Genomic DNA, 14,988 nt, shown 5'->3' on the forward strand with positions numbered 1-14,988 from the left:
CAGTCTCTCTGGGTGCCTGGAGAGGCCAGGTCACCTCCCCTGGGGCAGGAAGGGACCTAGTGAGTTGGCACCAGCCCAGGCAAGGATGGGAAGGTGTAGGTGGGGAACCAGGTGCTGGTGACTGAGAGGGACACTGAAGCGGCTTAGGAGACCGCTGGAGGGGAACTTAGCAATGTAGTGGGTGTGGAGAAGCTCTGGGAACTCAGGGCTGAGCAAGGCAAAAGTTAGGAGCGGGGAGGCAGAGACACACACATGCCTTTGGGGTGGTTCTTGGGCACAGGTGCAGAAGAGGGGACACCCCTCAAGGCAGGGGACCATCCAGAGGCTAAGGTGAGGGACCACCACCCAGATGGAGAGGATGGCAAGGAACTCACAGTGGGGCATCAGAGGGTCTCCATGTCTGGTGACATTACTCAGCAACATGGTGAGGGGGAGAGGGGGAGTCTCTGGGCAGGCAACTCCAGAGACAGCAGCGACCTGGGGTCTGATGACCACGAGGCTGTATCTTACCAACGGCCTGAGATGCTGGGAGAGGTTTTGTGGAAGATGCAAAGAGGGAGGCTCCAAGTGGCTAAAAATCTGCTTGTTTGGGCTATTTTTATCACAATTGGGCATGAATAAATTTGAGCTTGGTCTTGGTGGGCTTTGGCACTAACAGGCCTGCAGAGAAAAATTAAACCACCCAGGGGCCAAGGGGCAGGGGCCCTCTGTGGCTCACTTTTATAACAACAAGTGACCGATTTCTGAGATGTTTTATTTTTGGTGGAATACAATGTGTGAAGCCTTGAACGTAGGAGATTTTAGATCCAGATTCTGTAAATTCTTAATGAAAACTGTAGCTGTCACCACAGAAGGAGAGAAACCAGCTCAGATCTAAGTGTCCCCAGATCACAGCTCCCAGTGCCAATGTCATTGTGTGGTCAGCAGAGATTCTCCCAGGAGCGTCAGTGGAGCCCACCCAGCAGCTGGGGCAGAGGCGCCCAAGACAGCAGCAGGGCCTTTCAGAAGGGCCAAGCAGGAACTCACTGCTGCCAGCTGAGGCCCTGGTCTTGAGGTTGTTAAAATGTAAACTGAGGCACAATACATTTTTTAAAGAGTTTTTTTTGAGTGAACATGATTTATGAATCAGGAAGCATCAAACCAAAGAAAGGTTCAGGCTCTACTGCAGGACCCAGGGGCAGGCTTTGCAGGTGGATGTAGACGTCATTGGAGAAAAGCTTTGACTGGCTTCAGTTTTGCATTACTTGGTCTGTCCTGCTGGAAGGTTCCTAGTTAAACAGGTTAGTTGGCAGTTTCGGAATGGTCAGGCTTATATGTCATTTTTCTTTAATCCAGGCATTTGCAAAAAAAAAAAAAAATCTCCAGTTAAGTTTCTCTTCTGTTTGCAAATCAAGCAAGGTTTAGATCATGTGTGAGGCCTACTGGCTTTGCTCAGGGATTCCCCAAGCACTGTAATTCACCCTCCACTACAATTTGCTTTAAGGATGCCCACGATGTTGCACATGGCTGAATTCATCATCCCCCTGACGTGGAGGAGGGACCTGGGGCGGGGTGGGGGTGGGTGGGGGGTGGCCCCTGGGTTGACCTCTATGGGGAGAGCCATCAGAATGCACCTGAGGTCTGGGTCATGGCTGACAGACAGAAGGCAGCAGGCAGAAAAGGAAATGGAAAAAAGTTAGGAGGTCTCAAGGAAAACCTAGAACCCAAGGAGCTCCATCACGGACCCGTCTGGTGAAAGTGCTTCGGGCCACGGAGAGTCCCAGACTTGTTAACGCTGTTTAAGACACGCTAGAGGTGTTGAAAACATATGGGAAGTATGACTCGCGATTCTTAAGATAATCGTGCTTAGGAATGCAGAATTCAATGTCTTATATTTCTTTAATAAAATCATAAGTATGAAACCCATTCAGAGAGCAGCCCCACCCCCACATCTCCAACACCACTGTCCCCAGGGATCCCCACCCTCAACATGTACCTGCAGGTTAGACCCCACTCTGCCCTGCTGAAGACCCTGCTCCTCCCCGTGTAGTCCAAGCCATCTCCGCTCTGGCTTCTGACTCAACAGTGCACCTACCCCCTGCCCTCCTCCACCCAGGCCCTCCAGCCCCATCCCCTCCTCCATCTGGGCCTGGTCCCTCCAGCCATGCATCCCACCAGCCATCTCAGTGTCCCCATACTCCCAGGCATCATCTCCTGTGCATCCTTTGTCTACATCTATGTCTCCCACTGAGCTCTGAGGACAGGACACGTGCCATCTCCACCTCTGAGCCCACTTCCACGGGAAGGCACAGAACCCCCCAGGCTTCAGGGCAGGAGGGGTGGACAGCAGCCTCCTGTGTGGTCCTGACCCATCTCTGCGATCAGCACAGGCTGCCTCTTCCAGCCGGGGCTCCGCAGTCCTAAGATCTGATCCTCACACATGGCCAGGTTATGCATTCCTGCTGTGGGCTTAACAAACAAGCTCTTACAGCTCAAAGAATTGAAACAAACTGCCCTCTGATAGGTGGTGATTCCAGGTTTCAAATCCAGGGCTGTCCAGTTGCAAAGCTGTTGTTCTTAACCATCATCATATACCCAGGACCCCGATTCCTGTTCATTGTCGCAAAGCCCCTGCTCTCTGTCTCAGGACAGGGCCTGCCCAGGCCAGGGCTCTGCCTGGGTCCCGCTGATCCCTCTCTCAGGGGGGGCATCTTCCTTCTGACCTCAGCACATCCAGCAGCGAGGAGCTCGAGTCCCTTTGAGGAGCTCTTCCATGCTAAGCACCTTTGCTGCCTGCATCGGTGAACATCAAGCCTGCAGCCATCCTGGCGCCACACTATTGTGACAAACCTTCTAGGTGACCACCGGGCACACTGTTTCCCCCAGACCCCACAGGCGCCACAATCCCGGCTGCTCTCCCTCTGCCCCTCTGTGTGCCAAAGGCTGAGTGTTTCAGCCCAAACGCGTCTTGCTCTTTCCGGCCTTTGCAAAGCCCACTCCTCTATCCTGTGGACCATTTGAGAAATGCCCACTCATCCTTTAAGATTTGGCGCACTCGCATATCACCTTCTTCAGAAAACCATTCTGAACCCCAGACTGAATCACATGCCTCTGTGTGTGGCCAAAGCTCCGGTCCATCTCCTGCCACTGTGGACCAGAGGAGGTGGGCGGTCGCCACTGTTGGGCGGGTCTGAACTCACTCTGAGTGCAGTGGGGACTGAGGGAGGGAGTTGAGAAGGAGGGTGCTGAGATGGTGTTGGCCATAACAGGGAGTGTGAACGGGGAAAGCAAGAGTTAAATTAGGAGAACCAGTGAGGGGACCACCACGTGATGGCAGCTGGATGGTTATTTTGGCTTCAGCTAAGGTGACAGGGAGTGGAGAGGACTCATTTTGCAGGTAAAAGTGACAGCCTTGGGGGTGCATTGGAAACAATGGGTAGCGGAGTTAGCGAAATCAAGGATGGCACCTAAGCACGTGGCTTGAGCTCTTAGGTGAACGGCGGTGGAATTTGTGGGGTTAGGAAATTAAGAGTCACCTGTAAGCACCTATGTGGATGGGACATTGTGGCTGGGAATGACAGTGCTGTTTGGCATGCTGCTTGAGGCACCACCAGGCATGCAGGAGGCCACGTCGGGGAGGCCAAGGACAGGAACCAGGGGCTCAGGGGTGGATACAGATCCACCAGTGGTGGTAGAAGCTCCTTCATGATGGCATCTAGTCATGTTCAGATCCAATTTTCACGAGAAGATTAAGAAAATCCACAAACAATACCTGTTGTTGCAAGCTCCTGTGATGGGCCTGTATTTGTTCGCCAGGCAAGTGTTTGGGCATTTGGGGGGCAGCATGTAAGGGAGACATCCGGACATGTTTGCAATGATGCTCAGCAGATCTTCTGATAAAGCATCTGTGAAAAATAGGAAACCATGAATTCTGTGCTTGTAACCACAAATCCACCTAATAAATATTCTATTGCAGTCTCAAAAGTGGCTCCAGCATCTGAATTTGGGATTCATATGTAACTGGGGTCACTGTTTTTGAGAAAATCTGCCTTCTCCCTTTACATCAAGTGCTCACTCATTTAATTCCCTTGAGCTTCCTTATTGCTAGAAATGTGGGGGTTTTAACATTTGTTTTTGCTCTGTGATCTTTCAGAAAAGCAATCTAAGAGCTCTCAGCCTTCAGGGGGATAAGCCAGCAAGTAACTTCGCAGTTACCATCAACTCTCACTGAGCACATCTCCAGGGCTCATTCATCACATTTGAACAGTGAGGCATGTGTGCCTAGTAATGGCCCCAGTGCTTTAGAAGACAGTGAGGAGTAGAATTTATCCCGAACCCTAATGTAGAAAAAATCTTGCCTTGATGAAGATGGTATGCTTATCTATAAAACCTTTCATTTTTCCTTTGTATTGATTTTTGGTTCCCTTGTAAATCTTTCCAGATGAGACGAGAGCCCAGGAAACAATTTCCTGTTTGTTTTTTTTTTGGATTAATTCTGTCACTGTAATTTATATGTTATTCAACAAATCAAGGTGAGAGTGGCTTTATTGTCCATTAGTAGAAGTAATCATCGATTACTTCTCCAATATGGTTTATATAAATCTTTGAGGATAATGCCACAAAACTTTGATTAACAAGATACCAGTGAAATTGAGATATTCAACAGAAAAAAAAAGCCAGGAAGGAATGCATTCCATTTTCAGATATGAGAGAAACAAACTAGTCTTTCAATCATGAATGCTCACTCACAGTCCAATGGGAATGGCTCTATGGGAAGAGTTAAGTAAACCTTGGACTGCAGTGTGCATTCAGTTAGTGGAGGATTACGCATTCTTCAAAAAGCTGAGCACAGATTCTTCTTGACGGGAATGCCCTCAAGCAGGTGCTTGCAGACAACAAATCATGTGCAATAGAAAAGAACCATTGGCCGGGTGCAGTGGCTCACGCCTGTAATCCCGGCACTTTGGGAGGCCAAAGAGGGTGGATCACGAGGTCAGGAGATCGAGACCATCCTGGCTAACACGGTGAAACCCCATCTCTACTAAAAATACAAAAAATTAGCCGGGTGTGGTGGTGGGCGCCTGTAGTCCCAGCTACTCAGGAGGCTGAGGCAGGAGAATGGTGTGAACCCGGGAGGCGGAGCTTGCAGTGAGCCAAGATCGCCCCACTGCACTCCAGCCTGGGCGACAGAGCGAGACTTCATCTCAACAAAAAAAAAGAAGAAAAGAACTATTAGGTCATAGTCATGTAACACACAAGACCAACATGAAGGAGCAGCGTAGAAGGACAGGCACTGACCTTTAATGGAATTCTGGCTTGGTGATGAAGTAATGGGAAACCTTTTTAGGTTCCTCGTGTTCTAAATTTTCTAGATGGGCTATGCTTAGAACAGAAATCATTTTAAAACATTCTAAATTATGGAGTCCTTAAGTTCTACATTATAGCCTGGACCAAATACCTCAGCCTATTCTCCTAAACATCTATGTCTACAGACCCGGCAGTGAGCATGTGGCTCTAAGGCATGGACCAGAAAGACCCACATCTTCTGACGTCAGGAACTGCCATTTCCATAGGAGGCCTGACAGGACAGTGGACAGGACAGTGTCCCGTAACAGGACAGTGGACCAAGAGTTCTTAGAAACATCGTTCAGCCATACAGTTGGAAAGAAAGGACATTTCAAATGAATCTTAGCTTGCTATGAAATTAATTAAACTTCACTGTTAAGTTTAGGATTTGAGAATTCTGGTCAATACTGATTTAGCCAAGTTTGTCTTATTCTAAAAGCTAAGTAACCAGCACCAAATTGATCTACAGCTAGTTAGAAGGAAGAACTCAGAGGCCAAGTAGCTCATGGTGCTGCAGAGAAAAAATTCTTGATAAATTAATTAAAAAGACATTTTGCTTACTTGCTCTGCATCATAGGAAGCACCAATATGCCTTTTGACTGCCTGCATTACCATCTCAGTATCTTATGCCCATAGAGTGCTTTAGAGCTGAAGAAATGATGACATTTGCTCCTGGTTTATGCACTGGTCTTCTGATAGTCATCGGAGTGAGCAGTGCCACTGTCCTCATTTTAGAGATGAGTAAATTGGCTCTCAAAGGTCCTGGGTAGTTCTGCTGAGGCACCAGCAACTCAGTGGGAAGATGGGGCTCCCTGCAATGCACTACCTGACACATGAAGTCCTTTCACTGAAGAGATTTTATGAATGAGCTCGCCAAGTTTTAACTAAGAAGGGGGCGATGGGAAAATTCCTAAATTATTTTATACCATAAAAAATGGATGTTTAGCTTATTGAGCTAGTTTTCAAATTTGACTTGAATAGGAGAGAAATAGCTATTTTCCAGAGTAACAAAAATAAGATATTGAGACTGTTTGGTAAGCATTTTTAAAAATTGCAGCTTGTATGCTTTGAAAGAGCTGGAGTCCCATCCTGCTTGGTCTCAAGTGAAAAACATGCCCTGAGCAAGCAGCCCCTGGACAAAATCAAGGCGTCCTCCTTCGGGAGTTGCTGCTTCTCAGTGGGGAGAGGGGCACACATTACCAGTTGGATGCTGTGATTGCTGAGTTTTCAGGTTGACTTTTCTTTTCATCGCTTGTATTGATGTTTCCATTATCTCTGCTGCTCGGGCAATCACTCCACTTGTTGGCTCAGGAAGTTTGGAAAAAGACAGAAGCTGAGCTGGAGAAAGGATTCCTCTTTTTTTGAGGTTTCTATGGCACATAAAGAAGATATAAAATAGATTATTTGTCTATGGTAGCTTTGGTACTTAATTACTAATTAATTAAGCAGACATTTATTGAGTAACTACTGTGTCCCAGACAATGTGACAGGCACTGCGGGGTGTGCACAGGTAAAACATGTGCAGTTGCTGTCCATGGGGTCATCGGGTTTAGGAACGGGAATAAGGTGTAAGTGACGCATCAGTATTGAATGATGAGGAAAATGGCACATACTTGCCCTTTACAAAACTGCCATATCAGAATGAATTGGATTCTCATAACAATTGCAGACAGGCCATCACATCCAAACCGAGACATGATTTGTCTATGTCCCAGCTAATGAGACAGGATACTGGGGAGTGCATGGCCCTGCCCTGATCTCAGAGCCGAAGCCTGCAGAAGCTGCATGTGTCCCAGCTCTAACTTCTTCCCTTCCCACTCCAGTGCAGAGCATCGGCTCAATGCAGCCCTAGAACGGGACAGCAAAGCTGTTCACAGTGAGAGCTAAACACACCCTCATAGGAGAAGAAATATGTGAAGCCTGCCTCATCTGAATGCCTCTCCTCATCTGGGGCCTCCCCTCACCTGCAGGCCTCTCCTTACCTGGGGCCTCACCCCACCTGCAGGCCTCACCCCACCTGCAGGCCTCACCCCACCTGCAGGACTCCCCTCACCTGCAGGCCTCTCCACACCTGCAGGCCTCCCCTCACCTGCAGGCCTCTCCTCACCTGCAGGCCTCACCCCACCTGCAGGCCTCACCCCACCTGCAGGCCTCCCCTCACCTGCAGGCCTCTCCTCACCTGGGGCCTCACCTCACCTGCAGGCCTCACCCCACCTGCAGGCCTCACCCCACCTGCAGGCCTCTCCTCACCTGCAGGCCTCACCCCACCTGCAGGCCTCCCCTCACCTGCAGGCCTCTCCTCACCTGCAGGCCTCACCCCACCTGCAGGCCTCCCCTCACCTGCAGGCCTCCCCTCACCTGCAGGCCTCCCCTCACCTGCAGGCCTCTCCACACCTGCAGGCCTCACCCCACCTGCAGGCCTCACCCCACCTGCAGGCCTCTCCTCACCTGCAGGCCTCACCCCACCTGCAGGCCTCCCCTCACCTGCAGGCCTCTCCTCACCTGCAGGCCTCTCCTCACCTGCAGGCCTCACCCCACCTGCAGGCCTCCCCTCACCTGCAGGCCTCCCCTCACCTGCAGGCCTCTCCTCACCTGGGGCCTCACCTCACCTGCAGGCCTCACCCCACCTGCAGGCCTCACCCCACCTGCAGGCCTCTCCTCACCTGCAGGCCTCCCCTCACCTGCAGGCCTCCCCTCACCTGCAGGCCTCTCCACACCTGCAGGCCTCTCCTCACCTGCAGGCCTCCCCTCACCTGCAGACCTCACCCCACCTGCAGGACTCCCCTCACCTGCAGGCCTCACCCCACCTGCAGGCCTCTCCTCACCTGCAGGCCTCCCCTCACCTGCAGGCCTCTCCTCACCTGCAGGCCTCCCCTTACTCCTGGTCTCCCACACAGGCACCTGGCCTTTTTAGATTCTCAGCAGCAGCAGCTACATGGAACCAATCCAAGGTTTCATAACTGGCTTGCCTACTAGCATTTGAGGACCTGGGGAACCTGGAGAGAAAGCACAGAAGTGACCTTTGCAACAATGCTGCCAACACCTGGGTGGATCAGAGCATTGTCCAGGCACCTGCAGAATGGAATTACTGAGTCCCCAGGACCCAAGGGAGGACTACATCAAGTTCACCATCCTTCTTGTCTGAGCGTTGAGTCAATCACCTTTGGCAGCAAAGCTGGCAGGGCCAGGCCTCAAAGAAGAAGCAGAGTGACCACAGCGGACTGTGCTCTGGGGGCTCCAGACAGCTGCCCTGGCTGAGTCGCCTGCAGGGCGGGGCCTCTCCAGCTGACAGGAGGCCAGCACTGCCCAAGTGACCACGGCAGATGTGTAAGTGGACAGGTCCTAGAGCAAGAGCAGGAGCAAGAGAGTAGAGTGGGGGAGGTGTTGGCAGGTGTGCGAGTGTCAGACGCCAGACAGAACTACAGAGCTGGCAGGAGAACCTCCTTCCCTCTGCAAGTTAGACATGAGGCTCAGGGCTCAGAATCACCCACTGTGGCTTTGGGAAAAGTGACCTAGTTGTTCTCTTCAGTTGTTCTGCCATAATTAAATGAATTGTTTATATTTTTGTTTATTAATAATAACCCCAAAATACATAGTGCTTACTGAGTGAAAATAAAGTTTTAGGTGCTGTGCTAAGCACTTGTATTCCTTCCGTAGTTAATAATATTGAATACTAAAAACTAATGTGCTAAGAGAGATTTTAAGTGCTCTCACCACACGTACACGCCAATCACTATGGAACGTGATGGGTATGTTAATTTTGTTTGACGGTAGTGATCATTTCATTATGTATTTGTATATCAAAACATCATTTTGCACATCGGAAATATATACAATAAAAATAAATTTTTAAAAAGCTTAGTTGTTAACCTATTTTTTGCATTGCTGTAAAGAAATACCTGAGAATGGGTAATTTATAAGGAAAAGGGATTTAATTGGCTCAAGGTTCTGCGGGCTGTGCAAACATGGACCCAGGATCTGCTTGGCTTCTGGGGAGACCTCAGGAAGCAACAGTCATGGTGGAAGGTGCAGCAGGAGCAGGTGTCTCACATGGTGAGAGATGGAGCAAGAGGTCAAGCGGGCAGGTGCCACACAACATAAAACAACCAGGTCTCACATGGACTTCCTGGGCAAGAACTGACTCATCACCAAGAGGATGGGGCTAAACCATTCATCAGGGATTTGCCCTTGTGATCCACTTGCCTCTCACCAGGCCTCACCTCCAACATCCGGAATCACATTTTAACATGAGATTTGAGGGGGAAAAGCATCTACACCTTATCATTCTACCCGTTCCCCCAAATCCCATGTCTTTCTCACATTCCAAAATACAACTGTGCCTTCGCAACTGTCCCCCGAAGTCTTAATTTATTCTGGCATTAACTCAAAATCCCAAGTCCAAAGTCTCATCTGGAGATGGGTCCTTCTACCTATGAGCCTCTGAGATAAAAAAGCAGTTATATGTTTCCAAGATACAATGGGGGCACCAGCATTGGGTATATTTTTCCATTCTAAAAGGGAGAAATCAGCCAACAGGAAGGGTTGATAGGCCCCACACCAGTCTACACTCAGCAGGCAATTCGTTAAATCTTAAAGCTCTGAAACAATCTCCTTTGACTCCGTGTCCTGTACCCTGGTGTGAGGAGTGGGCTCCCATGGCCTTGGGCAGCTCTGCCCCTGTGGCTTCCTTGAACACAGCCCATCTGGCTGCTCTCATGGGTTGGAGTTGAGCACTTGAGGCTTTTTCAGGTGCAGAGTGCAAGCTGCTGGTGGATCTACCATTCTGGGGTCTGCGGGGCGATGGCCCCCTTCCCACTGCTCCATTAAGCAGTGTCTCAGTGGGCACTCTGTGTGGGGGCTTCAACCTCACATTTCCCCTCAGCATGGCCCTAGTAGAGTCATTCTGAGAGGGCTTTGCCCCTGAAGTAGGCTTCTGCCTGGGCACTAGGCTTTTTCATGCATTCTCTGAAATCTAGGGGAAGCTACTAAGCCTCCTTAACTCCTGCATTCTGTGAGCCTGAAGGCTGAACACCGTGTGAAAGCTATAGACACTTATGGCTTGGACTGTTCAGGCTGTGGCTTGAGTAGTACCTGGGCCCCTCTGAGCCAAGCCCAGAGCCAGAGTAGCTGGGATATAGGGATCAGTGTCCCTGGACTGCACAGGACAAAGAGGCCCAAGGTCTAGACTCTGAAGTCATTCTTTCCTCCTAGATCTCTGGCCTTGTTACAGTAAGGGCTGTCCTGAGGACTTATACCATGCTTTCTTCAAGGCCCTTTTCCTGTTGTCTTGGATAGTAGCACTTGGCTCCCTTTTAGTCATGCTAGTCTCTCTAGTAAATGGTTACTCCAACAACCCCTTTTAATTCTTTCCCTGAAAACAGGATATTGTTTTCTATCAGGTGGCTAGCCTGCAAATTTTCCAAATGTTTATGCTCTGCTTCCCTTTTAAATATAAGTTCCAAATACAAATCATTTATTTGCTCTCATATCTGATGGTTGGTTGTTAGAAGCAGCCAGACCACCCCTTGAATGCTTTGCTGCATAGAAATTTCTTCTGCCAGATACTCCAAGTCATCACTCGTAAGTTCAAACTTCCATAGATGCCCACGACTTGGATACAATGCAGCCAAGCTCTTTGCTGAGGCATAGCACAGGCGACCTCTACCTCCAGTTCCCAGTAAGTTCCTCATTTCCATCTGAGACCATGTCAGCCTGGCCTTAACTGTCCTTATTTCTACCAGCATTTTGGTCACAGTCATTTGGCAAGTCTCTAGGAAGTTCTAAACTTTCCCTTGTCTTTCTGTCTTCTTCTGAGCCCTCCAAACTGTTCCAACCCCTGCCATTACACAGTTCCAAAGCCACTGCCACAATTTCAGGTGTCTTTATAGAAACACCCTACTCCTCAGTACCAATTTTCTGTGTTAGGCCATTTTCACATTGCTATAAAGAAATACCTGAGACTTGGTAATTTACCCAGAAAAGAAGTTTAATTGGCTCACGGTTCTTCTGGCTATATAAGCATGGCTCCTGCACCTGCCTGGCTTCTGGTGAGGGCCTCATGAAGCTGACAACCATGGCAGAAGTTGAATGGGGAGGGGGCAGGTCCCGGAGTAAGAGCAGGAGCAGGAGAGTAGAGTGGGGGAGGTGCCACAGACTTTTAAACAACCAGATCTCACGTGAAGTAACGGAGCAAAAACTCCCTTATCACCAACGGGATGGGGCAAATCACTCACCATATATATTAGAAATAACTTCATGTACATACAAATGCATATGACATTTAACTTAAAATATAAAACATATGTGTTTTATATCTGCTGACATGTTTGTAAAAGGTACTATATAGTCATGAACTTTGAGGACACTGAGATTGTAGCTACTTATAACTAACACATTAGCCAGCCACAGTTCATGGATGCCAGCCAAAGACAGGAGACTCCTGGCCCAGACACAAGTGACACTGTCAGTCACAGCAGCAGCAGAGCCAGAGTGTAAGCACCTGTGCAGGTTCCCCAGGACTCGCCATGGTAGACAGGATAGCAACCCTCCCCAAAACGCGTGCTTTCCTTGGAGACATTTATCTAAAAATCTATCTGAGCAAGACATTTGGCTAATAGGAAGAACGAGAATTTTCTGGAGATCTGAAGGCCAAGGGTGCTCCTTTTGATGAAATCCACTTTCTCTGCTTCCGAGAACATCACCTGCGCCCACTCAAGGGCTCACCTGTCTCATCCCTTCTTTTGTCTGGCACCCATGGGCCAACACAATCTGGGCCCGAAAGGGGTACGTCAGGAAGGCAGGGGTCTGGGAAACTGAGCTCAGCTCTTGACCGTGACCTGGAGGGTAACACCCAGTGGATCCCCCAGATAGGTCCCCAGGCCATGCTGCCCATGCCAGCCCTTCCTGTCCCTGCAGCTGCCGTGTAGCTCAGAGGACTCTCCCTTGCTGGCTGGTCACTTTCCCATCACGTCCATGTTCTGCAGAGCCCAGCCTGTCAGCTCAGGAGAGCCTGGAAAGTTGCTTCAACCACCCCACAAGCCACAGTCTGCTCTGTTCATCTGCTGCTGTTTCCCGGGGGCCCCAGCCATGGGTCATTCCGAATGCAGACACAGTTTGCAGCCCAGGCCAGGGCTGTGTGTTACCTTAAGACTTCAGCTTCAGAACATAAGCAAGGTATTAATAGGTGACACTTGCAGCCTCTTAATTGCAGCGAAGTATCTGAAAATCAAACTCAAATTAGGGAAACTTTGACTCTAGCTGGTTTCGCATTCTTAATGTGAAGAGCCCACACAGAGCCATGCATCAAATGTATGTTCCCACGAATTCTCCGGATCACTCTCGGTTTGGGGACATCATCCAACAGCTTCATTTGATTAAATAATAACACTCCTTTAGCTGTTCTGTATGCCATCCCAGTAATGCCCAGAGTGTTTCACTGTGAACGGTAAACAGACTCAAATGGTATCACCAATCTAGGTGCAGATATTCCAGGCTGAATACACCCTGGAACTCACAGCAAATTGTGAATATTGGAAATGGTCCCTGAATGCTAAAAGGGAATGAATTTACTGTTCGAGTGTGAGCCCAGGCAGACCATGGGGTGAGCAACTGAGACTAATGGGAGCATTTGGTTCCTCGGCCTCTGGTCTCCTGGACCCACAGCCTCCTCATGCAGATGCTTCTTCTGTCCATGCTGAAATTATAAAATTACGAAGCAGAGAAAGGGAGACAGTTGCTCCCACTCTCACGGCAGGTGGAGGGAGCAGATCTGCAATGCCTGCTCTTTGCCATGGTGGGAGAAAAGCACACTGCCCTGTCCGAGGGGTGCCTGCCAGGTCAAGGGCACACTCACCCTCACACCCACACACTCATGGGGCCACTCACTACCAGCCACACCTGGCCAGGTGGCCCAGACACAATGCCTGCCTCCCTCACAGGGTCTGGCTGCTGCAGATGAACCTGGTTGCTGGTGCCACAGGCCCCAGAACCCTCCCCTGCCTCCCTGGATGTCATATCTTCCTTCAGGACACACTGCACTCTCCAGTCAAACAGGGATGCTCTTCCCCAGAGCCTGGGCCGGCATGCTCACTGCACGTCGTAAAGATCTGGGTCCCCAGGCGCAGGGCCCCCCTCCCCAGATGCGGCCCCTCCTGTGTGCAGCCTGCCCTGGTCTCCTTTCCTTTGCTCTATGGGAGCTGGTCTCAGGGAATGAGCGCAAACACTAAAACTCTGGCCCCATCTACCTTGGGAGCAAAGTCCTTTGTCCCTGGCCCCATGCTACCCAGGTAAGTGATGAATGAGGGGGGTAGGGTGGTCTCAGACGCTCCCTTTTCGTCAACACTTCTGTAGGCAGGCTCTGTGCTTTCCTATCACTTTCCAAAAGCCTAGGGCCATACCACTGTCCATGAGTGAGTGGAAGAAATGACTTAGGCACACTCTAGCTTTGGATATTATTATTTAGAAAAGTTATATTTTTTCCTTTTCAGCTCTAAAGTAACTAGATGTGTTTTGAAGGATAAAAGTATTTTATTATTATTAAAACTTTTACTCAAAGTCAGTCAGTTCTCTAACCAACAAACCATCATGTTTCCTGATGATCTGTAATAAATTCATCCCTAAATGAAGCGCCTTCTTCAGGTGTCTGTCTTTACAGAAGGCGCATGGACTTTTGAGAATATGAAAAAATCTAATGCATTTCTGTATCCTGGCATCTAGAACAATGACTTTACAGAAGGAGCACGGACTTCTGAGGATATGAAATGATCTAACTCATCTCTGTATCCCGGCATCTAGAACAATGACTTTACAGAAGGAGCACGGACTTCTGAGGATATGAAATGATCTAATGCATCTCTCTATCCTGGCATCTAGAACAATGACTTTACAGGAGGAGCACAGACTTCTGAGAATATGAAATGATCGAACTCATCTCTGTATCCTGGCATGTAGAACATGACTTTACAGAAGGAGCACAGACTTCTGAGAATATGAAATGATCTAACTCATCTCTGTATCCCGGCATCTAGAACAATGACTGCATAGAAGGAGCTCAGACTTTTGAGGATATGAAATGATCAAACTCATCTCTGTATCCCGGCATCTAGAACAATGACTTTACAGAAGGGGCACGGACTTCTGAGGATATGAAATGATCAAACTCATCTCTGTATCCCAGCATCTAGAAAAATGACTTTACAGAAGGAGCATAGACTTCTGAGGATATGAAGTGATCTAACGCATCTCTGTATCCCGGCATCTAAAACAATGACTTTACAGAAGGAGCATAGACTTCTGAGGATATGAAATGATCAAACTCATCTCTGTATCCCAGCATCTAGAACAATGACTTTACAGAAGGAGCACGGACTTCTGAGGATATGAAATGATCAAACTCATCTCTGTATCCCAGCATCTAGAAAAATGACTTTATAGAAGGAGCATAGACTTCTGAGGATATGAAGTGATCTAACGCATCTCTGTATCCCGGCATCTAGAACAATGACTTTACAGAAGGAGCACGGACTTCTGAGGATATGAAATGATCGAACTCATTTCTGTATCCTGGCATCTAGAACAATGACTGTTCCACAGTAGAAACAGTATTTCTTAAGGAAAGAAACATAGTTGGAATAGTTGTATAGTATAGTGTATATTTTGAGAGCT

At 48.9% G+C, this 14,988-nt stretch overlaps 1 protein-coding gene across 6 annotated transcripts in view; it reads right to left on the reverse strand.

Moving 5' to 3' along the window:
- The window catches only part of TPO (thyroid peroxidase), a 120,758-nt gene that overhangs the window by 96,195 nt on the left and 9,575 nt on the right, over positions 1–14,988 (reverse strand). For all 6 annotated transcript variants that reach the window (XM_063696090.1, XM_055378694.2, XM_055378692.2 and 3 more), the window contains exons 3-4: positions 6,526–6,695; positions 3,752–3,884 (exon numbers count right to left, since the gene is read on the reverse strand). In XM_063696090.1, coding sequence (XP_063552160.1) covers positions 3,752–3,884; positions 6,526–6,695 — 303 coding nt within the window. The remainder of the gene's footprint in view (positions 1–3,751; positions 3,885–6,525; positions 6,696–14,988) is intronic.

Source organism: Gorilla gorilla, chromosome 12 (genome assembly GCF_029281585.2).
Source record: "Gorilla gorilla gorilla isolate KB3781 chromosome 12, NHGRI_mGorGor1-v2.1_pri, whole genome shotgun sequence".
Lineage (NCBI taxonomy): Eukaryota > Metazoa > Chordata > Mammalia > Primates > Hominidae > Gorilla > Gorilla gorilla.